The sequence below is a fragment of the Macrotis lagotis genome, chromosome 3, assembly GCF_037893015.1.
Source record: "Macrotis lagotis isolate mMagLag1 chromosome 3, bilby.v1.9.chrom.fasta, whole genome shotgun sequence".
Classification (NCBI taxonomy): domain Eukaryota; kingdom Metazoa; phylum Chordata; class Mammalia; order Peramelemorphia; family Peramelidae; genus Macrotis; species Macrotis lagotis.
The window spans coordinates 80,644,974-80,671,246 of record NC_133660.1 but is presented as its reverse complement, the minus strand read 5'-3'; the positions used below and the strand labels follow the sequence as shown (position 1 = coordinate 80,671,246).

General features: G+C 37.0%; 1 protein-coding gene across 1 annotated transcript in view; it reads right to left on the bottom strand.

The window, feature by feature from the left end:
• VEGFC (vascular endothelial growth factor C) overlaps positions 1–22,885 on the bottom strand; it is a 170,945-nt gene extending 148,060 nt beyond the window's left edge. The window contains exon 1 of the mRNA XM_074228922.1: positions 22,243–22,885. Coding sequence (XP_074085023.1) covers positions 22,243–22,386 — 144 coding nt within the window. The 5' untranslated portion in view covers positions 22,387–22,885. The remainder of the gene's footprint in view (positions 1–22,242) is intronic.
• Between the last annotated feature and the right edge of the window lie 3,388 nt (positions 22,886–26,273).

Sequence of the window (26,273 nt, the reverse complement as noted above, 5' to 3'; positions counted from 1 at the left end):
TAGAGAGCTAGTTTGGAAATTCAACAGTTTAGGAAAGAGTAAGTGAGAGTTTTAGGTTTAGTCTACTAATTTATTGATCTGTATTGTATTATATTTTGAGGGACCCTTATTCCAAGCCTTATTAGAAAATATACTGGGATTATATGGTTTAAAGTCATCATTTTTGCTTGCTTCTTCCTAATTTTTCTCAGGAAAATCATTAGTATCTGAACTGAACAAGAAATCTCTGAATGTCATAGATTGTATGTTATCCTCAGGTTAATTGTGAGAACCTGCCTGTTATCATTTTCCCCTAGAAAACAAATTACTACTAAAGGTCCTAAATGTTTACCAAGTTTTCCTGACCCAGAAGACTTATAACAATTACAGAAAAGACTGCCCACAGCCATGTGTGCTCTGGGCAATTAGAATTCCCAGATCTTAAAGATCAATCAAATAATAATATTGACAAGAGATAATGACAGGCATGAAACTTTTCTTCTAAAAAGGAATACATACTTCAGTTGCAAATGGCATGGCTGCCAAAATCTCATTCAATAATCTTCAAGTGGATATCACTTCTTGTATCACCATGACAAAGGCTAACAGAGGAAAGATGATATCTACAGAAATGTGTAACTGTAAACACCTAAGGGGTCCCTAGTGCCTTTCAAGTCACTTGCACATGTTGTCCATGCATGGATTCGCAAACTCTAACAAATCCTTAATAAGTCCCATTGTAAATAAACATAAGTGTATGGAGAAAAATACATGCGTTGTATGTGTGTGTGTGATTTTACACTGAATTTTATTTTTTACTTCCACTGAGGTAATGTTTACCACAAAATTTTCTATTAAGTGCTGAGGAATTGCCAGAACAACCTGAAACCACTTCTCTGAATGTTTGAATAAGCCCCATGATCTTTGGCTAAGGTACATCCCACTCTAAAAAATATATATTTATGAATATAACACCCAGAAAACAATTAAAACCTAAGAGATCCATCAATCTCTAATCTTGGTTGCATTGGTTTTATTAGTATAAAAAAGTTGTAGTTTAATATTGTCAAAAATCATCCATTTTGCAATTTATAATGTACTCTATTTCTTGTTTGGTCATAAATTTCTTCCCTCTCCATAGAGCCAAAAGATTATTTCTTGATTTGTTAATAGGTCTATAGTATCACCCTTTATGTCTAAATCCTGTAACCATTTTGACCTTATTTTGATATATAGCATGAGATGTGGGTCTATGCCTAACTTTTGTCATTCTATTTTCTATTTTGTCAAACAATAGTTTACTATGTTATACTAGCTGTGTGACCTTGGGCAAGTCACTTAACCTCATTGCCTTAAATTTTTTTAAAAGGCACCATAGGTAATATCATTATTAAACATATATGCACTAAGTGGTATATCCTTCAAATTCTTAGAGGAGAAACTGAACAAATTACAAGGAGACATAGCAAAACTTTAATAATGGGAAACCTCAACTTTCCTCTTTCAGAATTAGATAAATCTAACCACAAAATAAACAAGAAGGAAGTCAATAAAATGAGTAAAATCTTGGAAAATTAGATATGATAGACTTCTGGAGAAAATTGTAAGGGGATAGAAAAGGATATTCTTACATTATCCTAGTAATAACTTGTAAACTGCTAAAATTTTATTTAAGATTTTTGCATCGATGTTCATTAGAGAGATTGGTCTATAATTTTCTTTGTTTTGATTCTTCCCAGTTTAGTATCAGCACGATATTAGTGTGAAAAAAAAATTGGGCAGAATCTCTTCTCCAATGTTTTAAAAATAGTTTATGCAGAATTGGAATTAATTGTTTGTTAGGGACTATTGTGTGTGGAAGTGCTGTGAACCTTCATCACCTGGTGTCCTTGAGCACCAGAGCCTTATTTTACTATGTGCCACGAGAGTGGGAGCGGATTAAGAGACCAGGAAGGACATTTAAGCACTGGCATTTGGTTCAATAAATAGAGACCTTGGAGTATTTGGGAATCGTGGAGAACTTGTCATTCTAGTCTTCCTTGTCTCCTGCCCCTTCAATGCTCCAGGGAATCCGGAAAGGAACTTAATATATGGTACACATACAGGGAAAAGTTATCTGAGGGAAGTCTGGGATAAGGACTAGCAGATACCAGCAAGAGGAACCAGGCAGACATCTTGGAGCAGAGGACTCCAGAGAAAGTAACAGGTTGATGTTACCAGGGGCTGATTTTAAGTTGGAACAAAGAGGTGTAAAGCAAAAATGAAAAGATAAACAAATATTCAGCTTTAAGGAACCAACAAAAGTAAGCTAGCATTAAGTAAAGGGAAAGTGAGAAGACAAATAGTATTCAGCATTGAGGAGACAGCAGAAGTGGAGTCTCTGAGGCAATGCCACAGGGGACAGAATTTCTTCCTCAAGCAGTAGTCTGCCACTGCTCAGCGCCATGACTGGGATGTGGAGAACATGCTTGCTGTTCTTTTTTGGCCACCACTGCCTACCTGATTACGCTATGTATGTTAAGGGAAATCCAAACTCCTAAATCTATGGTCAATTTCAAAGACTTCTGTGTCACTGATGCAGACCTGTATGCAGATCCTGATGCAGACTATGAGGCCAATGATGAATTTCATTTCAGAAGCCACAATGAGTTTCACTTTTCAGCCTACAGCCAGGTGCACCTCAGTCTTGCTCAGGAAGCAGAGGGCTGTGAATTGAACACTAACTGCCCTTCCTGTGTTGAGAGCAAAGGTGCCACATGCTATTGGACAGTTTGTAATGGTGTTGACTATTGTTCAGAAAATGCAACAACTACAAATTGTACTGTTGTCAACAACTCAAGTAATTTCAAATGTTCTCTCTCATTCTCTGCTTTTCCCACCCTTTACAGAGGGAGAGGGGAGGGAGAAGAGAAATCTTCCTTTTTGGAACTTTGAAACTCAAGCTTATGTCTCATATGGAATGTAGGCTTCACAACAAGGACAAGACCCCTCCAAAAATTATTCAATAATAATTAATTAAAGAAAAGAAAAGAAATAAAGGGACCTCCATGTCTTTTTCCTGGTTCTGGGAGGAAGGGGGCAGGGTTGAGCAATGACTATGTTTTTCAATAGGTTATTGATTGGGAAGTTTCCTTAAGAGAAAAATTAAGAGAAAAGAGGAAGAAGATTTTTTTCTGGGACTGGGTAATTTAGATTTTGTCTTTTGAATGAAGCCTGTGCCTATGGCTAATATTTTGCTGTGTTATATGTGTATATGTGTATTTCAACATCTATATGACATTTTACATCTCTCTACTGGCTTGGAGAGGTGGGAGAATGTTTCTATATTCTGAGATCTGGTACAGGCCAGGGTATCAATCTCAGCTTGGTAAATATAATACAAGGGAATTGTTTTCTGTGTTTGTGTTAGCGTCTAAACTCTGAAATAGTTAGGTAAAGTTAAAACATACTCCTTTTAATTTGGGTTTTGAATTTGATTGCTTTGAAAGGTTTTTTGGTTGGCAAAAGAAAAACAAACTTTGTAATCTTTAGTTGTAAGTTGGGGATAATATGTATTTCAAGGAATTTGGGAATATTGTTTAATTGATATTTGTTTATACTATTTTTGAACTTTGGTTTACAATTTATGTGGCATTCATTATATAATAATTTTGTTTCCCCCCCAAAAAAAAAACAAGAAAGGGGACATGTTAGAGAAAGTTTTGTATGGGGGAGTGCTGTGAACCTTCATCACTTGGTGTGCTTCCTTGAGCACCAGAGACTTGTTTTACTAAATGTGGAGGGAGTGGGAGTGGATTGAGGGAATAGAAAGGATATTTAAGCACCGGTATTTGGTTCAATAAATGGAGACCTTGGAGTACTTGGGGATTTTGGAGAACTTGTCATCCTTGTCTTCTTTGTCTCTCACCCCTTCAATGTTTGCCTGGGAAAGATTGGCAGAGTCTAGAAAGGGACTAAACAATTATTCCTTAAATGTCTGATAGAATTCACCTGTAAATGTTTCTAGAACTAGAGACTTTTACTTAGAGAGTTTGTTGAGTTTCTTCGTTCTGAAATGAGGTTATTAAAGTAATTCTTAGTTTTATTTATTAGATCAATTGTTTTCTATTTTATTTTTCTCTCCTTTGATCTTCAAAATTTTAATTTGATATTTAATTGGGGATCTTTAAATATTTTTCCTAGCATTTTTAGTTGCATACCCAATTAATTGTACTCTTCTTTCTCTATTTTATTCATAGAAGTATTTAGAGATATACAATTTCCCCTAAAACTGCTTTGGGTGCATCCCATAAATTTTGGTATGATGACACCGTTATCATTTTCTTAGATGAAATTGTTGATTATGCCTATGATTTCTTCTTTGATCTCTTCATCCCTTAAAATTAAGCTATTTAGTTTCTAATTAATTTTTAGTTTATCTTTCTAGGGCCCTCTAAATACATCAAATTTTTATTGCATCATGATCTAAAGAGTACACATTTTTTATTTCTGCCTCTTTGTATTTAATTGTAAGAATTTTATGCCCTAGTACATGGTCAATTTTAGTACAGGTGCCATATACTGGAGAAAAAGTTATATTCTTTTCTACCCCCATACAGTCTTCCCCAGAAGTCTAACATAGCTAAGTTTTCTAAGATTTTATTCATCTTCTTTACTTCTTTCTTGTTTATTTTTTGTTTAAATTTATCTAATTCTTAAAGAGGGCAGTTGAGGTTTCCCATTATTAAAGTTTTGCTATTATGTCTCCTTGTAATTTATTCAGCTTCTCTAAGAATTTAAATTTTGTATCATTTAGAGCATATGTGTTTAATAATGATATTGTCTATGGTTCCTTTTAATTTTTTTTTTAAATTTAAGGCAATGAGGTTAAGTGACTTGCCCAAGGTCACACAGCTAGGTAATTATTAAGTGTCTAAGGTCAAATTTGAACACCAGGGCTGGTGCTCTATCCACTGCACTGCTTAGCTACCCCATCTATGATGCCTTTTAAGAAAATGTGGTTTCTGTCCTTATCCCTTTATTGAGATCTACTTTTGTTTTTGTTTTGTCTGAGATCGGGATTGCTACTCCTGATTTTTTTTAATTACACTACAGCATATATTTTGCTCCATCTTTTTATGCTTATCTTTTGTGAATCTCTCTGCTTCAGATGTGTTACTTGTAAGCAACATATTGTAGGATTCTAGTTTTTAATCAATTCTGCTATTTGCTTCTGTTTTATGGGAATGTTCATTCCATTCACATTTACAGTTAAGATTACTAATTCTATATTTCCCTCCATGTTGTCTTTTCCATTTACACTTTTCTCTTATTTTTTCCTCACCAATGTTTTGCTCCCTTTTCCCTTTAACTTTTCTTTTAAATTTTAACTTTACTTTCACTTTGAACTTGACCTTCCCTTTTATCAGTCCCTTCTTCGCTTTTCTTTCTCTTTCCCTCACTCCCAGATTTTTAACCAAATTGGCAATGTATGTTATTTCCTCTCTTGGCCAAATCTATTGAGTAGTATTTTTCAGTATCCTCCCTTGTTTCCCTCTACTATAACAGGTCCTTGTGCCCTTCATTTGATGTTTTTATCCACTAATGACTAGCCTTCTCCTACTATAGTCCTTCTTTTTATATTTTTATTGTTTCAACCCTGTCTTGTACTTACAATTCCTTTGTAAAAATATACTCCTTTTATTATTCTGATAGAATTTCTTGATTGCTTGAATGTTTGATAAGTAGCATTACCTCACTGTCATTAAGTATCCTCCCTTCTAAAATCTCATTAGAAATATACTTCTCAAGAGTCATAAATCTCATCAAATTATAATCACTTTTTATCTTCCCCCCCTCTATTCAAGTACCCTCGATGGACACACACTCCTCATGAATCAATGCATTATGCATAGTTAAATAATTGCATGAATGATTTATACCCCCCACCAAGCACACTCCTTGCAATTGTAGCTGAAGTATTAAGCAAAGCAAAATTTCTTCATGACATTTTCATGCCTAGCCCCTCTAAGTACACTTTCTTCCTCCTTCTCTAAAGTACTCCAACCACAGCCCTACAACCCTCTTCCCCTTTCATAAGCTCTTTAAATACTGTTCAATTTTATTATCTGTAACTCTTCTTTGTTCCTCTTCTAAATTGGCCTGGAATATACAACAAGAACAAATGCACGATATTGGACTCATCGTAGACTACCAAGTGTTTGGCAAATTAACAAATGAAACAAAACCTACTGCTTCAAGAAAATAAGTGTATGTAAAGGAAAAGAGGTACATTCTGGAAATGGAAAGAACCAATTACATTATTGGATAGCAGTCAAAATTATTTAATTCATCTAAATACATACCTTTGACTTTTTTGTTTAAGCACGCTAAAATGTTTGACTAAAATGAATATTGAGGTGCGAAGATCTGTGATTATATTATTATTATTGTATCTAGATGAATCAACAGAAACAATAAGGATTTAACACACCAATCAATGAGTCTTCTTGGTCTGCTTCAAAAAATAAAAAAAAAAGTACAAAGGGGACAGGAACCAATAGAGCAATTTTGTTTTTTACGCCATTAAACCAAGTCTGTATGTGCACAAAGCAGAAGTTTATAGTTTCTGATACAATTCTTATACTTCTTCATATATTGAAATTTTTTGTTTATTATGATTGTTTATTGTATTTGCACAGTTTACGATGAGAAAATATTTTCTAAAAAGAAATAAACGCAAGCTTAATAGGGCAACAAGCAAATGCATACAATATGTTTCTGTAGGGATACAAAGTTTCTCCCTCCAAACTTTCACAGCAAAATAGTCTGAACAATCTAGAGATACAGGATAAGAAAACCAAATCACACACAAAGGCACCTAAGTAGTGTAATGGATAGAGTGCTGAGCCTGGAATAAAGAAGACTTATCTTTCTGAGTTCAAATCTGACCTCAAATTACTAGCTGTGTGACCTTGGGCAAATGATTTAACCCTGCTTGTCCAAATTTTCCCATTTGTGAAATGTGAAGAAAATGGCAAACCACTCCAGTATCTTTGCTGAGAAAACTCTAAATGGGGTCATGAAAAGTCAGACATGAATAAAAATGACTGAACAAGAAGGCAAGATTAATTGTACTGTATTTGACTTCTCAGATATCAGTTAGTAGGTAGAAATTAGAGTAAGTACAAAAAAGAAAACTATGGGAATTGATGACTGTTATAGAAATATGCAAATTAATATGCTATTTAAATTATTTAAAGATAATCTTTCTTCATCATGTCCTCTGAGATCTCTTCCAACTTTTTATCTTATGCAAAATATGAAGAAAAATCGAATAGATATGAGAGACAATGGATGGCACAATGAATACAGAACAGAGCCTAGATTTAGGAAGACCTGACCTCAGATACTACTAGTGCTGTTACGTGGGGCAAGTAACTTAGTTTCTATCTGCTTTAGTTTCCTCAACTATAAAACTTGGATAATTATTGAACTTCCCTCCTAGGCCTGCTGTGAGGATCAAATAAGAAAGTTTTTGTAAAAGTGCCTAAATCGCACAATGCCTGGCATATAGCAGACACTATACAAATATTTATTTCCTTTCCTTCCCCTTTTTATAGAACAGAAAGAAAATGTTATAAATGAACTTCTCTTTATTTATAAAATTCAATGAATCTTAAAAAATACAATTGAGATTTTAGAGATAGGTTCTATATTTGAGTATAATATAAATCAAAGCTAAATTGTATTGAACTGAACAACCCAATTTATTAAAACTTATTGTTGTATTCTACTATTTTTTGTTGGATCTCTCTTCTTTTCAGATTCATGAAGATCATTCTCAATATTCTGTCTTTGATTCTATCATTATCATCTCCCCTTTTCCTCCTCCTTCTCTCCCTCTCTCTCTCTCTCTCTCTCTTGCTCACAGACACACACACACACAAATTGCTCTGAATATCATCTCAATTTAGATAATTGCAAAATCTGTATCTCTCTTCTGAACTTCAGGTTCATATCTTTAATAGCATTGCATCTAACTTCTAGCAGTAGAGAAAGTGTCATATCTGGATACAGAAAAGCCTCTGTTCGAATGCCACCTCTGATTCTGCCTTATGCCTCCCAAATACAGCCTTTCATTACCCTCTCCCTGAACTACTGCATTAGCCTATTAAAAGTCTTTCTCACTACAGTTATTCTATTCTCCAATATACCTACTACCATTTTGGACAACTATTTTTACTTTAGAGCAAGGTCAGGTAAATTTTGATAAGAGGGATTAAAACAAGAACAAGTTAGCTGGCACAGTGGATGCAATCCGCCATCTGGAGTCAGGAATAACTGAGTTCAAATCTAAATTCAAATTAAGGTTAACAACTAGATAATTGAGTTGAGAAAGCATAAATAAAAAAAAATGGAAGGACAGTAGTGTCACAAAAGCAATCTTGGGACTACAATACTCCTAAATTTCAGTACATTTCTATTACTAAAAGTCCTCTGCACTTCCTTCCTTTATACATCACACACTAAATTTCTCTACCTTGCGTCCTTTCCACTATTCTTCCCCACAGAAGAGTTCATAGTTTTCCATATCTCTGTAGCACAACCAAATCTGAAATAGTACATACATGCATTTTATGTTTTTAAAAGTCCTGTATATATAAATATGATTATGCATGCAAAAATGAACAGATGGTATTCTATTAAATAACTATTTGGTTTTTTTTTTTAAATGTACCCCAAAGACCTTGTAGTCTTTATACATAGATGCCTCTGCCAATAGATATGTTCTGTACTCCCTAACTACAAACTCCATATGCCTGTAAATTTTAACTCATAGACAAGAATTCAACATTGTTTAGCAATAAGTCATTACAATTGTTGCTAAATCGAATTCAGAAGACCCTGTTAATTCTAGCACAGAAAATAACATCATTACCATTATCACTTTTCAATACAAGGCACAATCTTGCCTGTGAAGATGCAAATGAAGCCAGATTGCACAAGGGAAAGATGTGAAAGCTATTTAACTTTGAATATGAGACATTATGCATTTAAATTGTTAGGATGCTTTTCCTAGACTAAGTATCTAAAAGTTTGAGCTTTAAGAGTAAATCCATTTTCACCCATATTTAATTTAATTTATATTTGAAACAAGACAACACTTTCTTAGAAAAATTTTTAAAGTGATTTAGTCAATCTAAGAATTCTAGTTTTCTCATCTACAAATGAAAGGATCAGATATAGATTGACTCTGAATTTAAGTAAAAGGTCTTGTTTCAAATTGAAAGAACTGAACATATTTGGCATGGAGAAAAGAAGAAGGGGGTGGGGACAAGACAGCTGTATTTAAAGATTTAAATGGATCTCTTTGGTCACAGAGGACAGAATTAGAGTAATGAGTAGGAGTAACAAAGAGGTAAATTTTGGACTAATTGTCAGGGGAAAACTCATACTAATTAGAGTTTTCCAGGTATGCAATATGCTGCCCCAAGAGGTGATGAATTCCTCTTCTTAGAAATCCACAAACAATAGGGGGCAGCTAGGGGGCATAGTGAATAAAGCACCGGCCCTGGAGTCAGGAATACCTGGGTTCAAATCCGGTCTCAGACACTTAATAATTTCCTAGCTGTGTGGCCTTGGGCAAGCCACTTAACCCCATTTGCCTTGAAAAAACCTAAAAAAAGAAAGAAAATGAAAGAAAAAGAAATCCACAAACAAGTTGAATGACTTCTTAAGGGGATGTTATATTGGGAATTCCTTTCATGTACTTTCATGGACTTGATACTTCCAATACTCCAACTCTATGTGATCCTCTTACCTTGTTGCTTTTAAATCCTATAATTCCAAGAATAACTCTAGCAAAATCTATGAAGTTACATACATATATGTATATATAAAGAAAAGTACGTATGTACATATACAGATGCCTATTTGCATGATATGTGCATGTGTATGGAAATAGAGAAAGATATTGAGAGAGTGAGAGCTTAACACTTTTGGAACACCCCATATACACTTAACTCCAATATTCACAAAATCATACTTTAAGAGCTAGAAGGAATTTCAGTTGCATTCTAGTCCAATTCTTAGACCCCAAAGGATGAAGTGCTGCTTTTGGTCACATAGTTATTAAGAGGCAGAGTCCAGATTTGAATCCAGGTCATTGGAGTACTTCACCTTATTTAGTCTACTTTAATCTCTAAAATTCTCAGAAGGTGTGAATCAACAAGTATGAATTGGACAGTTACTTTGCACTTAATACCATTCTATGTATTGGGAGAAAAGCAAAAAAAAAAGTTGAGGCCAAATTTCTAAGTGTGAAGATGCTTCACAAACTAATTTCACAATGTATTATTGAGCACCTTCTGTGAGAAAGACAAAAACATTACATAGAATGAGTTAATGTTATAAAATGTTTGCAAAAGAAAAACTAAACATTGCCTGTCTCATAAACCAAGGAAGCACTCTGCCTAAACAGTGGATAGGGAGAGAATGAAATTCAGGGACAGTTCTCCCTTGCAAGATATTCCAGTTGTGATGACCCCAAGGTAATAGTGGTACCTATAAAGTGCAGAGATGGTGAAAAGACTATACCATCTGTGTCATTCATTGATCCAGAAATGGACCTTCAGACTTTCAAACCTAAGTAAGTCTAACCTACTGATTGTCCATAAAGTTGGGAGAATAGTTAAAAAAAGGACAAGGGATATGTGTGTGTGTGTGTGTGTGTGTGTGTGTGTGTGTGTGTGTGTGTGTCCAAAAAAGTTCTTACTGATGGAATATATTGAAGACTAATATATATATATATATATATATATATATATATATATATATATATATATATAACTTTGAAGTTTGATTCTACAGACAGTATAACTAAATATTACCTATCTTCTAAATACAACTCAATGATTTAAGTACATGTAAACTTTAATATAGCTGTCATAAACTGCAAATTCACTATGTATGCTCAACTTGGAAGGACTGAAATTTATGTTTTTTGCTTTGTTTTACAGAGGAGCATAAGAATAGTATCAAACAGAACTGATTTTTGTACTATGACTGAGCATTGACTGCGATCACTCATGAAAGAAATTGCTAGGACTCCATTTTCCATGAGACTATGAGCCAATAGCCCAAAAGTAATAGAAGCAATGTGACTTGGGAAAAGAGTAGGGTGGGATTTTAAGGAAGGGTTCTTCTGTGTCTGGAGATCATGTCAAGAGGTCAGAGGGGCAACTAAGACTACCAATGGGGGATGTCTAGGAATGCAGGAGTCCTGGAGTGTGCCTGAGGGCCAACAGAGTAAGGAAAGAGAACAATTAAGCTGAAGGTGAATTGCAGAGGCAAGCTGATTATATGGGTAAAATTTTCTCAAACAGAGTCCTTCCTATTGGAGCAATTTATTTTCCAAACTACCCAAGGAGGAAGAAAGATGAGATTGTATTTGTTTAGGAATGTTGGTGATCAAAAGATCACAGTGTGAGATGGAAAGGATATTAGTTGTCCTTTAGGCCACTGCTATTATCCGATTATTTCATGCTATATTTCAGTCCTAGTTAAATATTTTACTATTTCAATTCTATTTATTGCTTGTGTCTATAGTTATGGGAATCAAATAAATATCTAAAGGCAAGTTCACTCTTCAGTTTTCCAGTTTCAATATGGTAGTGGTGATGGGAGCAAAGGTGGTGGTGGGGAGGCAAATAAATCAGATAAGCAGAATTTCTATTAAAATTACCTATGGTCTGAACCTAAAACCCAAGAGAGTTGTTTGTTACTCAGGTGACTCTGTGGTTTTTTGGGGGTTTTTTACCTTTTTTTGTTTTTACTTTACATTTTTATTATTAGAATTTCTCAGTAGGTTAATCAAACTTCAGGGTTACATGATACTCTTATCTGTCCTGTTGACCTAAAGAATCACTTTTCCCCAAAGAACTTTTATTTTCATATTTTCCACATTACTTTGTGTTCTTAGTTAATAAATTTTCTGATCATTTTAATCATACCAAGCTGATGAGAAGGTATTTGCCCAAGATATATCTCATTGTGTGTATATGTTTGTGTGCTCAATATTTATGCCTATTATATTTAGAACTTGAGACTAATAGTAAAATCTCTTGTTCATACATGTTATAAATGAATCTAGAAACAAAAGTGAAAAGTTAAGATAATAAGTCAGAGGACAAAATGTGTCTTTTTCTCCTCACAGTGATGTAAACATACATACACAGACATACACATAATATAGAAAAAAATATTTTTTGGTTACATTAATCAAATTTTTCATCCTTATAGTATGGAGTTGTCTCCATAGGGTTGATCCTAGAGAATATTTATAAGGAGGAATTAAATAGATTTAAAGAGATTTTAAGCTTATGTGTAAGAAGCTAAGAAAATGATTTCTTCTTTAAAATGCATGACATCATATATGTTAACTTCAAAAAATTTGTATCTAATCTAGTGGAAGTGCATAAAACATCCCACTGGGGCCCATATTAAGTGAATATTGTAATAATTAAAGGCATAATTGATTTGTCAACATCTCTTATGTAAAATTACTACTTTAGTGTAGAAAAAACAGTTCTAGAAGCTACATTAACCTTTTGGGACTTGAAAAGTCATTCATGAAAGTAATCACTTATAGATAATTTTAAAGTAACCACTTGTATTTTTTAAATTTTTATTTATTTAAGGTAAGGGGGTAAGTGACTTGCCCAAGGTCATACAGCTAGGCAATTTGATTTTTGAACCCAATCATGACTTTACATTTCTTCCTATAAATATCTCCCACCCTCTTGTAAGGCAAATTGTCATTATTCTGCAGTCATTTCAGTTCTGTTGAACTCTTCATGACTCCATTTGGGGTTTGCTTGGCAAAGATACTGGAATAGTTTGCCATTTCTTTCTCCAGCTCATTTTACAGATGAGGAAACTGAGGCAAACAGGGTTCAGCATCTTGCCTATGGTCAAAAAGCTAGTATGTATCTAAGACTGGATTTGAACTCAGGTCTTACTGACTTCAGGCCCAGAACACCAAAACCAAGTTATGTAAGGCAAATATGGGCTCACAAAATATAGTCACTGCCAAAACGAGTTTTTTGAATTCTAAGGAAACTTTAAGAGCACCTAGTCCAACTTGCTCATTTTAGAGTTAAAAAAAGTGACTCGGAATGGCTGAACAAATTGTGGTATATGCCCTTCATGGAACACTGTTGTTCTATTAGAAAACAGAAGGGATGGGGAATTCAGAGAAGCCTGGAAGGATTTGAATGAACTGATAGCTGGTGTACAATGAAATCACTATACACCATAACAACAACATGGGGTGGTGATCAACCTTAATGGACTTGCTCATTTCATCAGTGCAACAATGAGGGACAATTTTGGGGTATCTGCGATGGAGAATACCATCTGTATCCAGAGAAAGAATTGTAGAGTTTGAGCAAAGGCTAAAAACTATTCCCTTTAAGAAAAAAAAAAAACAACACCATCATCTTATTATCTTATCATGTAATCTTGCTATCTCTTATATTTTGTTTTTTCCTCAGGGATATGATTTCTCTTTCAACATATTCAATTTTGATCAATATATAGCATAGAAACAATGTAAAGATTATTGGACTGCCTTCTGTGGGGGGGGAGCAAGATTAAGGCAAAAGTTGTAAAATTCAAAAATTAATAAAAAAAATGCACATGCAAAAAAAAAGTGACTCCTATTTCACTTCGGATAAAGGTACAAATATTACCATATAGAAATAGTGTCTTTTTCATCAACTGATTAGGATACAGTGTGAACTTTAGGCTCTATTTGTATGATCTTAGGCAAGTCATTTAACTTTTACTTAGTTGTTTTTGCTAACAATAAAATAAGAGGTTTGTTAGGTCATATCTAAGGTCACTTATAAAGCAACATTTCAAAACAGTACAAAATTAAAGAACATGGATGGACATTAACAATTGAAAGTTACGTTATGTTTCTTTTTAATGTCCTCCAAAGCCAGATATCCTCTCTTGCCCTCTGTATTATTTTGGAAATATGACATGTAAGAGAGGATGTGAATAATAGAAATATACAAATATTATTTCAACATATGAATGCACTCAGAAACTAGAATATTAAGAAAAGAGTGGCAATATCCCACCTCTTCACTGTTAGATTTCTGCCCCCCCCATTACCTCCAGTGACTATCAGACCAGTAATTTCATGTGTAAAGTATTAGGTAGAAGAAAGCAAAAAGACCCTTTATCCTATTCCCACATATTCTCTACATTTCTGAATTCTTAAATCTCCTTCCCAGGCAGCCAAAAGTAGACAGATGGCAAGGATAACGTGTGGGAATCTGTAGAATGACAAAGATTATTGATGCTGCAACATATGGATGGCACAGAGATGACACAGTATATTAAAACTCCAATACTTTTTGTTTAGTTATTAATAAGATGCTTAACATTAGATTGTAAAGACCTTAGGAAATTTTTCAGCTGAGGAAACAAGAACAGTGACTTGACTTCTTGTTATACAGCGACTGAAATTTATAATTTTTTCTATGTTACGTATCAGGATATATGTATCTTATTTTGGCTGTGGATTGATTGGCTGTGGAATTTTGTACATAGTTTAAATTCTGTTGACTTAATTCCATTATTCCCTTTTAATAAGAACAGATTACTTGCTGGTTTCAGTTGAATTGAATTTGCAATTTGTAATCTTATTCCTTAAAACTATTTCAAATGTGAGGAATATATCCCCTACAAAGCAGTTCCAGATTTTTTAATTATCAAGAGCATCATTCCAATCATTCAGGCTTGAAAGCATAAATTATATCTTGTTCTTCGACATTAAATTTACTTCTGTCAATTGAGTTTTCCTTAAAAATCTCACATTCTTCCAAGTCATTCCATTCCCCATTGCCTCAGTCTCTCATCACTTTGAGGCTGGATTATTGCACTAATCTTCTAACCCAGTCTTTTAATCTCTGGTCTCTCTCACCTTTCTCTAGTTATCCCACTCATCCATCCTGTATATTGTTGCCAGATGAAGGTTTTTAAAAGATTACTGTGCCACACCATTCCCTTGTTTAGAAATGTCAAAAAACATCTCTTAACGAGTGGTGCTCTGGTTGATTCAGGAAGGAGTGCATTCTAACCATAAAATATGAAATGTTTACCACATGCTAACAAGTCTGTAAAATGTCTTTTTTTTTTTGAGAGAAGTTGAATAGTCCAGTTTGACTGGAGTGTAGTATATAAAAAGGGGAGTAATATGTATTCAGCCTAGAAAGAGACTTTGGAACCAGATTGTGAAGAAATTTAAATTAAAAATAGAAGATATTGTATTTGATCATTACAACAATGGAGATGAAGTAAGGGCCCTTGAACAGAGTGTGGCATGTCCAACTTGAGCTTCAGAAATATCTGTGTGGAAGATGAACTAGAAAAGGAAAGACTGAATTCAGGGAAATAAATTCAGTTGCTATTCAAATAATCTAAACAAAAAAAATGATGGGGATTGAACTAGCATGAATTAGGGAAAAAACTAAGGAAAGCTTAATTGATAGTGGCAGCCCTAGAGTAAGGGAAGACACATCTTTCTGAATTCAAATCTGGTCTTAGACACTTAATAGTTGTGAAATCCTGAGCAAGTCCCATAACCTTGTTTGTTCCAGTACCCTCTTCTATAAAATGAATTGGAGAAGGAAAGGACAGACAACTCCAGTATCTCTGCCAAGAAACATGAATTAAAACAACTCATTAAGATGATAGTGGTGAGAGGTATTGAGGTGATTTAAAAGATAAAAGATGCCAGCTTATTAGTTTGGGACAGTGAGAGTGAAAAGATGTGGATATGCATGTATTTTAATATATTATATCTTTATTTTTTCTCTAATAGGATGCAAACTCCTAGAGGACAGGGCAGTCTCTTGCTTTGTATGCCTATAAAGACAGAATCGCAAAATAGACAGAGAGGGACCAAGACCAGTGGGGTTCAAGTTCTACTTAGGACATATCATTTAACCTCCCAATGCTCTAGGCCACAAATGTCAAACCTATGTTCCTGTTTATTTTGTGCTCATAACACTCGTGAGTGCAATGAGAACCAAGTTAAAATGTATTTGGGAAACAAGTAAAAAAAAATAACATTACAATAACTAATATTACATTCTGAAACAGTTAATATGTAATCTACAGAGATGCTTAGGTACAAATCAGTGGCTCCTATGTTTTTGATTTTAACACCTTGGCTCTAGGCAATTTTTATAAGCCACAGATGACATATTAACCTGTATAAATATAGGGATTTTCTGCACTAGAAGTCCTCTGTTCCAGTGAAATCACAGATTTATCCTTAATCCATTTATCCTTACCATCACCATCCAGCATAATGTCTAGAATAAATAAAATGATGTTGATGTTCAAGTTGCAAAGATAGATGACTGACCTTGACAGAAATAGACTTGTTAAGAAAAAAGGTATTTTTTTTACTCTAACACATAGGTGGAGATTTCAACCAAGCAGCTGATATTATGGAGAGGAATAAGGCTGGATTTAGAGTTGAGGAGCACTCTGTAGAGAAAAATATTGAATTTGGGGATATGATGAGATTGCCAAGAGTATAAAGACATAAGAGAAGAGCCAGTACAGAATTAACTCCAAACTTCAGGCTTTCAAATCCCATTCATGTGACCCCTGTTATATAACCAGAAAGAGGGAGTGACTAATAATCACATTAAAAATGGCATGCTCTTAGGTTTGTTTAAAAAGTATATGTTCTATTATTCAACTTTTTATTTTTATTTTGTATAGTATATTATATTATTGCATTTTACTATTATCATTGGTTATAGGGGATATTTTTGTGATCAAAAATAAATTTTAATTCTCTAGGTCATCCTTGACCAGTTTTTGTTGGGTGATTTGACTCAGAAGAGCCAAATTCTTTTATTCATTATTTCAATCATGAAAATGATTACCTCCAAGCCTTTGCTCACAACATGCTCTCTATCTAGAACCCTCTCTACTAATTTAATTAAGTGCAGTTTGACCAACTTTTCCTGTGGGGTTTCGCCTAGCTGCCACAACTAGAAGTGATCTCTTCTACCTCTATATTCTTGTGACACATATTTTGTAATTTACTTCTAATATTTATTGTAAGCTATCTCAAACACCTATTTAGATGTTATATATGCTCTTTATTTTAACTGGACTTTAAGTTCCTTGAGGATAAATCAATTATTTGATGATGATGGGACACTGGATTGGGAGTAGGAGATTCGGCTTTTATTTGCAACCTTTTTAATGACCTGGGTCACCTAATTTAAAACACTTAATCTTTATGAGCTTAAGTTTCCTCATCTTAAAATGAGATGACTGGCTGTTAGATAATCTCTAAGACCTCCCCCTCACCCCTCCCCCTACTACTTATAACATTCTATGGTTTTATGACATATTATCAAAGATCACAGACAAATCAGATAGAAAATATTTGATCTTAGTCAAAAGATCTGGGTATCCTACTAGATAATGTCAGATACAGAATGAGGCCCTTTAGTACATTAGATGGAGTTCTGAACTTGGAACAAGAAAGCCTTCCTTAGATACTTAGCTTTTTGAACTTGGGAAATGTCAGTGCCCCATTACTTAGCACTTTACCTCAAATGCGTAGATTATTAATAAACTTATGATGATTAACTGATTAAATTCAATTAATTTCTCTAAACTTCCATTTCCTTATTTCTAAAATTAAAATAATAATAATAGTACTTACTTCAGAAATATGTTGTGAAGATCAGAGAAGATAATTTATATAATCCTGAACATACTTTGGGAAAGTGAACTCATTATTATAAAAGACTTATGATACATGACCCCATTTATATGTAAAGAGATAATTATAATATGATAGAGAAGGCCATAAATGACATAACAGATAAATATATACATATATGCTAAAAGATGAAAAATATTATATATAAACATGTATATATATACATAAAACTTTGCCTATCATAATTTTTAAATGTGAAGTACCAAAACCAAATGCTTTGTTATTTAAAAACAGAATTGCTATTAAAATTAATGATTCATATATTAATAAGTAAATATCTATTATATGAAACATATAATTCCTAAAAGTGACTTATTTAAAAAAAGAAAGGAAAGTTGATTTGTTGTTATTCAATTGTGTTATATTCTTCATGATCCGATTTGGGGTTTTCTTGGCAAACATACTGGAATGGCTTGCCACTTCTTTCTCTAGCTCATTTCACAGATAAGGAAACTGAGGCAACTAAGTAACTTGGAGAGGATTATGCAGCTAGTAAGTGTATGAGACTGGATTTGAACTCAGAAAATGAACTTTCTTTACTTCAGTTCCAGGACTCATTCTACTGTGCTACCCAGTTGCCCCATTAGGGTCTTTATTAGCTCATTTTCATGATATATCTAGCCTACTAATGTGTATATTGTGGAAATTATGTCTTCCTCAAATGTTATATTCTAAAATATCTTAGTTCACTAATTAAGCTATTACCAGTCAGGTATCCTTGAAGTTTCTAAGCCATTTTTTTTTTACTCAGAATTTTTAGCCCAGGCAATCAATTGGGGTACTGTTGAAATAAGTACCTTTACTACTTATTAAACCAAAGTACCTTTGGTTTAGTCTTTTGGGTCACCAAGGCATCACTTAATACCAAAATAACACATTGGGTAGTATTTAGTGATGACTATGTCTTAGTATATTTTGTTTCAATTACATTAAACTGATCTTTCTAAAGATGCTAATGTCCTAGCATGAAATGACAAAGTACATGCAATCCCAAGTAATCTCATGTTGACAAGAGGATGGATTGGATAATTTGGCCACATTTTCCTATTCCTTTGGGTTTGATTAAACTCTTTCATGTTTTCTCCTTTTTCATCCTCCCCTTTCCCTGGCTAGTTCTAGCTAAACTTGATCCCAATATAAACAAAGTTCTTTGTTGTTTTTTTTTTGACTCTTTGCCTGTCCTATTGAGCACTAGAGAGAAAAGATTTTTTAAAAACATTTTTGTAAATTATACATTTAGGATGATGCCGAATGGAATAGGATCCTGAGTTCCAGTGATAATCCAAGACCTGACTCTCATTTCTACTTTGACCTCCTTGTAACAAAATGTCCTTGGCTAGATGGAGGAGATAAAGGTAACGTTCAACTTAAACTATTGGAGATGAGCTGTAAGATTCTTGTTTGTTTTTTTTTGTTTGTTTGTTTGTTTTAGTTTTTGCAAGGCAAATGGGGTTAAGTGGCTTGCCCAAGGAAGGCCACACAGCTAGGTAATTATTAAGTGTGTGTCCGAGACCAGATTTGAACCCAGGTACTCCTGACTCCAACACCGGTGCTTTATCCACTACGCCACCTAGCCGCCCCTTGTAAGATTCTTAAAGTACATAAGTTCCTATTTATGATTGTAAATAAAGAACAGTGCAAAATTCACCATTGGTCATAAAGTTGACAAATAAGGAGATACTCTAACCCTTTGAGATCTCTGGGATTCCATTTAGGTATTACTGTTCCAGTGTATTACAGGGGAACTGTCTTTGAAGTCAATGAATTACAGATCATGAAATGTACTGATTGGTATCTCTATAGTCTTAGTGACTTTAATTATATGAATTCTTAAACACCTGACTAATAAGGTACACAGATACCAAGAAGTAGAATTCAATGTCACTATTATATTCCATTAAACTATATGTAATTTGAAATTGTATAACATAATTTATATGTAATCCAAACCAGAAATTCACATGAAAAAAGGAAAACTCAGTTGACTAGAAGTGCTAAGAACTCCATGTATAAAGTTAATGAAACTTTTATTTAATCGGCTCTTCTCTACAGTACTATTATTATTTATTTCTTCAAAAATTAAATTTGATTCTTCTTCTCCCCCCAGAGGTCAATACCATCATACTTACAAACATCCATATACAGAGTAGCACACTGAGGATAATCAACTCAGTTCTATTAGCTGAATTGGCTGTTTTCCCCAGAAACACACATACTATTTAATACTTGCTTTATCAATTATTACTTATTTAAGTGTCCTCTTCCACAACCTTGTTCCCAGTTCTTCAACAGAACCAAAGGAAATTCTTCTTAAAAACACAGAATAGAAGTTATGTTTTACTCATGTCTCCTGTGCTTTGCTTTTCTGGGAAAAAAAAAAACAAACAAACACGTGTATTTGGTCTAGATCTACAATTTCATCCTTATAGGGAAGTCCAATTGTAGAGTTGCAGATGAGTAACCCATCTGTAACTTCAAGTCTTGGAAAGTTATTGAAGGGGGCAGGGAAAAGGTAAGTGACTTGCTGCTGTGGGGGGGAGGGGGGAGGCACACAAGTTAAGTGACATCACTTAACCTCTTACATCCAAAGAGTCACAAAGCTAATATATGTCAGAAATTGGGTCTTCCTGATTTCAAGGTCAGCCCTCCATCCATTCTAAAACACTATTTCACCCATCTAATAAATGTGCGCTGATATTCAAAGCCTAGGAAGAGCTTGACTTTGCTATATTGCATTTTATAACACTTTAGGTCAGGAAATCATTCACACATATAGTTAGCATCAGCATTAATAACAGAAACTTTTCAAAAGATAAAAACTACATTGCTATAAACTGCTATACAATTTAACTTATACTGTCCTAGCTCACAAAACTCTTCTCCATCATTCCTTTATTTGACTAAAATAATAATTTGGGGTCAATTTATAAATTATTTTAAGATCATAGTTAATAGCACAGTATTCTTAACTTATGAAATTAAATAATAGTTGCATTTTAAAAAGCGAGGTAATTAACTCAATGCATTTTCTTTGATTTAATGCACAGAAAAAAAATTTACCAAAAAAACTATGAGAAGAGTAATTAAAGAACTTTGCAGCTATTCATTCAAATATCATGAAAACTTTTTTCATTCACATCCCATGTTTTGTAACTTAAAAATTCAAAATTAACTTGAACAGCATTTTTTTTAACTCCAAAAGTGAACTCTAAGGCATAATTTAGCCTATGGAATAGCAATTAATCCTAACCTCCTTCCCCCCTTCTCTGTAGTCAACAAGTGTTTTAAAACTGTCATCAGCATCAGTGTGGTATATCAAGTAATGATTGCTGAGGATAAATAAAAGTAGGAGTTAAAGTAGGTGAAAAAGAATGCAATAACCCCAGAGTAGACAGACCATGTCACTTTGACTGCCTATCGTTCCATTATGCCATAAACTGAACTGGAGCTCTAGTAGAGTTCTGCTGTTGTATTCATTCACAAAATTTCTATCCAGATACATTAAAGCATCTTTAATCAAGTAATTGTATGATATGACATTGTGCTTAGATACCGTTACTGTCCAACCTCTCACCAACTGCATATTAAAACCTTCTAGAGTAACAGTTTTCTAAGATCAAGGAACAGCAACAGTTTGAAGTCACAAGGTAAATCTCAGCCTGGAAAGGAAAGCCTCTTTAACTGCTCCTTACCAGCCTTTTAAGACATTTTCAGACTTGGGATTTGTCACACCTTCAGCAAATCATTAAGAGATCTAAGAAGTGCAATTTTAAAAGTGAAAACCAGCCTGGTTTTGAAAGGACCAGATAAGAATCATCTCCAGTTTCCTCCGCAAGTGAACAAGTTTCTTTCCCCAAGCATGGTTGAGGCGTCTTAATGCATCCATCATTCCCAGGTCATTAAGTCTCTTCTACTCCTTTTGTATTTCTTCCCCTCCCCACCCCCTACAAAGCCTCTGAGCGAGCCAGCCCGCATCGCAGCTACTCAATGAAATCTTGTAGGTTGACTGATCAGCTATGCCCACGGACAAAATTGCCTCCATGTACCATTGATTTGCCCGGGAAGGCGCGCTTCTGCTAGCCCGTCTTGCGCTGCTGAGCCTTACAGCAGTTGGGTCACTGGGCAAAGCTCGACTGTCTGTAGCATCCATGGGCTCACTTGGCTATCAGTAGACATTACTCGGGGCACTTAAGTGAAGTGTGCTTTAGGTACTTAGGCTCATTTGCAAATGCTTCAGAAACCCCCTTGCTCCCCCCCTCCCCTTTATCCCCCTCCACACACACACACACAGTTTTTAAGGAAGTTTGTGAGCGTCTTTCTTCGGTAGAACAGGCGTCCTCATCTTGAGCCCCCACTTCCCCAAGACCCCCCAACGGTTCTCTTTGGACCGGCTCCCTTTCTCCGCCCCCCGCCCGCCGGGGCAGCCCGAGGAGCCGTGGGGACGCGCTTACCTTCGCCGGCCCCAGATCCGGCTCTTCCTCGGCGTAGCCCAGTCCGGACTGGTAAGCCGCGGCGGCGGCGGGCGCCCGCGGTCCCAGGAGCAGAGCGGCCGCCGTCAGGGAGCAGAGCAGGGAGAGGAATCCCAGCAAGTGCATGGTGAACAGACCCCTGGGGGGGCTGGGGCGGGGTGGGGAGGGGGGCAGGCTGGTGGGCTTACGGGGGGCGGGGGCTTGGGCGCCCCTGCAACGCCGAGCGCTCCTGCGGGTCGCGGCCCCCAGTATCCAGCCAGTGGAACGTCCGGCGGGCGGACGGGAGGCGGCGGCTCCGTCGCGCGGGGGCTCCAAACTTTTGCCAGGCGGCTCTCCCCGTGAGTGCGGGGCAGCGTCGGAGCCCGTCAGGTAAAAAGGCTCACAGGAAGCCGGACATCCGAGTCCTCCTCATTCAGGAGGCCGCGAGGTGAAGGGCGAGAGCCCGAGCCGGGGACGGGAAAGGCGCCCCCTCCGTTTGTTTTTCTTTGGGGAGGGGGGAAGTGCATCAACACCCCCCCCCTTGAAAAGTCTGAACCCGCACAGATGGTTCCCCCCGCCCCCCTCCCTCCTTTCCCCAAGGAAGCCCCTGAGGGGGCAGCGGCGGCAGGCGCCGGGGGGCAGGGGGCAGGAGCCGCGGCGGGGACGGCGGCGGCTCAGGCCCCGGGCTTGGCCGGCTCCGGGGCTCCGGATGGCGGCCCGGGAGGCGAGGGCGGCGGCGGCTGCAGGCTCCCGGCTGCTCCGGCGTCCCGGGCGCGTGGAACTGCGCGGCCCCGGCGGCGGCGGCGGCGGGCGCAGGGGGAGGGCATGACGGATGCGCCCTCTGCCTGCGCTTATGTGAGAGAAAGCGGCTGAGGAGGAAGCGCCGGGCCCTGGCCTCCTCCCCTCGCACTCTCCCTGGGAAGCCGCGAGCGCTCCGGCGGCCCTCCCCCACCCCCGGCTTGCCCCTCCCCCCGGACCCCGGCGGAAACCTGGGCCCCGGGGGCCGGCCCGGCCCGAGCCGCAAGGGCGGCGGGGTTCCCTTCGCAGAGGCTCGGGCGGCGGCGCTGGCAAAAGTTGCAGGGAAAGGGGCGAACTTGGCCGACGGGCGCCCACGCTCGCAAGCCCCCCGGAACCCCTCCAGCTCCTCGCAAGCCCCTCCTGGTCCCCCCCGGCCACCAGCGTTTGGTCCAACTGGGGAGCTCCGAGGGAAAGGCATCACCGGCATGGCGGAGATCCCGCGGGAGACACCCCCTCTCCCTGCCCTTCTCGGTGTGGGGGCCGGCAGGCATGGGGCAGGAGCGAGAACAGGGGTGTTAGCCTAAAAAAGTCAGTGGAGAGGGTTCTTAGTTTGGGCGAGCGAAATCTTAAACTTTGGGTAGTTGACAACAGGGGGAGGGGAGAGCGGTCCTTAGGAAAAGCCCCAGGAGTCAAGGTCTGGATTCTTGCTACCTCTTAAGAGCACAACCAAATACGTACCCCATATAAGGTCTGAGGGCTCCCGGGCACACCCATACGAAGGGATCTAAGATGACCCGTGTCCAGCTAGGAGAAATTTCAGCTCATCTAGTCCAATGTCTTCTAGATGAGAAAACGGAGACCCACCAGAGATTTTGTATTGCGACACCCCAGTTAACTCCAGTGGCTCTCTGTTACCTTAGGATCCATATAAACTCCCTCAGTGTTTAAAAACTCTTTACAACCTGGTCCCTTCTCACCTTCCCAAACTTCCTACACATTACTCCCCTCAATTCCTTTGGCAAAGCAACCTTACCAGTCTGCTTGCTCCTTAACACACAAAATCCCATCTGCCATCATCACCATGCCTTTGTACTAGTCCCCCACACGTCCATATACCTCCCTTCCCCTCCACTTCGTAGAATTATCCATCTCCAAGTATCCACTTCTACACAAGGTCTGAGAAATGCAACAACTTGACAATGCTAAATGGAGATTGGTCTATATAGTGTGTAGCATGGATTAAATGGGCAGAAACTGATGTCATGATTCAAGCCAAATCCTTGAGCAAAAAGGAACAGGATTTGGACATCTCTGTGTGCCCTTAAGTCAAGGTCCCTTGACTCTCTCATCACTGGAAAAATTGTTTGAGTGATTGAATCCACTGGGTGGAAGTCATCAGGTGAACATCAGATTCTGGTGCTTAGTACAGTTCTTTACTCCTAATAAGCAGTTAATATTCATCTTTTCTTTTTGAAGAAGACCATGGCATCAGGGAGGTGATTCCATGACAAGCACATGAAATGGATTTAATTGAAGGGGGATACCATGCTAAATTACAAGTCTCACTTTCTCCTCTAGAGCCATATGGGGTCAAGTGTTTGAACAGCTAGGTGGCTCAGTAGATGGAGCACTGACCTTGGAGTCAGGAGCTCAGAAGTTTGAATCCAGTCTCAGACAATGACCCTGTGTGACTTTGGGCAAGTCACTTGGGCAAATCAACCCTGATTGCCTCTCCTCCAGTTCCATTTCTAGTTGTTCTGATTCATATCTGGCCACTGGATCCAGATGACTCTAGGAGAAGGTGAGGCTGGGGATTTAACACAACAACCCCTTTCTCAAATCCAAGTCATGTGCTTGTCCTGGCATCACCTCCCGGATGTGATGGTCTTCTTGGAGAACAAAGGACAAACATTCATCTTAATACATGTTCATTGATTGTCTATTTCCTTAAAGTTGGCCAAACTAACTTTGAGCTCGGGGGCAAAATTGCCACAATTTCCTTTTCCTTCATGAATCTGATTTACAGTGGAAATTTATACTATCCAAGGTAACTCACATAATTTATCAATTAAATTATTTGTATAGATATGTTGCCTTTTCCCCTCATCCGTTCCCATTCTAGTCATGAGAACAGGAATTCAAATCTGACCTCCAACATTTGACTCTTACTAGCTGTGTGACCTTGAACAAATCTCTTAAATCTGATTGCCTGGTATATTGGACCTTCTCCAGTAGTCCTGATTCACATCTGGCATCTGAACCCAGAAGACTCTGGAGGACAAAGTCATTTTGGTGACTTAGCACATCAGCCCCCTCACTGAAATCCAATTTGCATACATGGCATCATGGCATCACCTCTCTGATGCTGTGGCCTTATTTAAAAATGAAGGACAAACATTATGTCTGTATCTTTCTACATTGTTTTATTCACAAGCACAGAAATAGATACCAAAGAAAAATAGTACTTGTCTTATTCAAAAGACAGTCTTAGGCACATTGGTAATGCCTTGGAAAGTATTGAAGATACTTCAATGAGAGGATTTGGGTTCAGATCCAGACTGGCTTGGCCAAGACACTTCATCTGACTTGATCTCAGTTTCTTTTTCTGTAAAATGATATCACTGAAATTAATGACCCAATGAAATTTTTTTCCTACTCTGTCAGTAAGATATTTCTGGAAGTTTTGTATGGAGCATATAGTCACTATTTTCATTCATTCATCCAACTTGCATTCCTTAATTCAATTCAATGAGCTAAGGTTTATTAGTTTTTATTTACAAAGCAATGTGCTAGATATTATGAATACAAAGAAAAACTGAGTGTGAACAGCAGTACCCTGTTTCTACTGTGATAAGTACTAAGAGAGATATAAAATTTAAATGACACTCTCCTAATAGCTTTATAAGTCTCATGAGTATCTTGCATTTATATGCCATTCTATAGTTCACAAAACATTTTTTTCTCATATGATACTAGAAGAAAGATATTATGAAAATAATTCCCATTTACCAATAAGGAAACTGAGGCTGCAAGAAATAAGGAATTTGGAAAGTTGTGTAGCTAGCAGGTGGTAAAGTTAGAAATTGAAAGGTATTCTGATTCAGATTCCCATGATGCTTTCCACAATGCCCCCCCCCCCCAGCAGGATGCCACTTAAGCAAATTGCTATAAAAGGATTTTTCAGAAATTGCATAAAGTCTTTATTTTTGGTCATCTATGGGTCAACAAATGTGGAAAGTCAGAAAATGTGGTTTCAAATTCTATTATGACATATTACCTGGATCACCCTAGCCTTT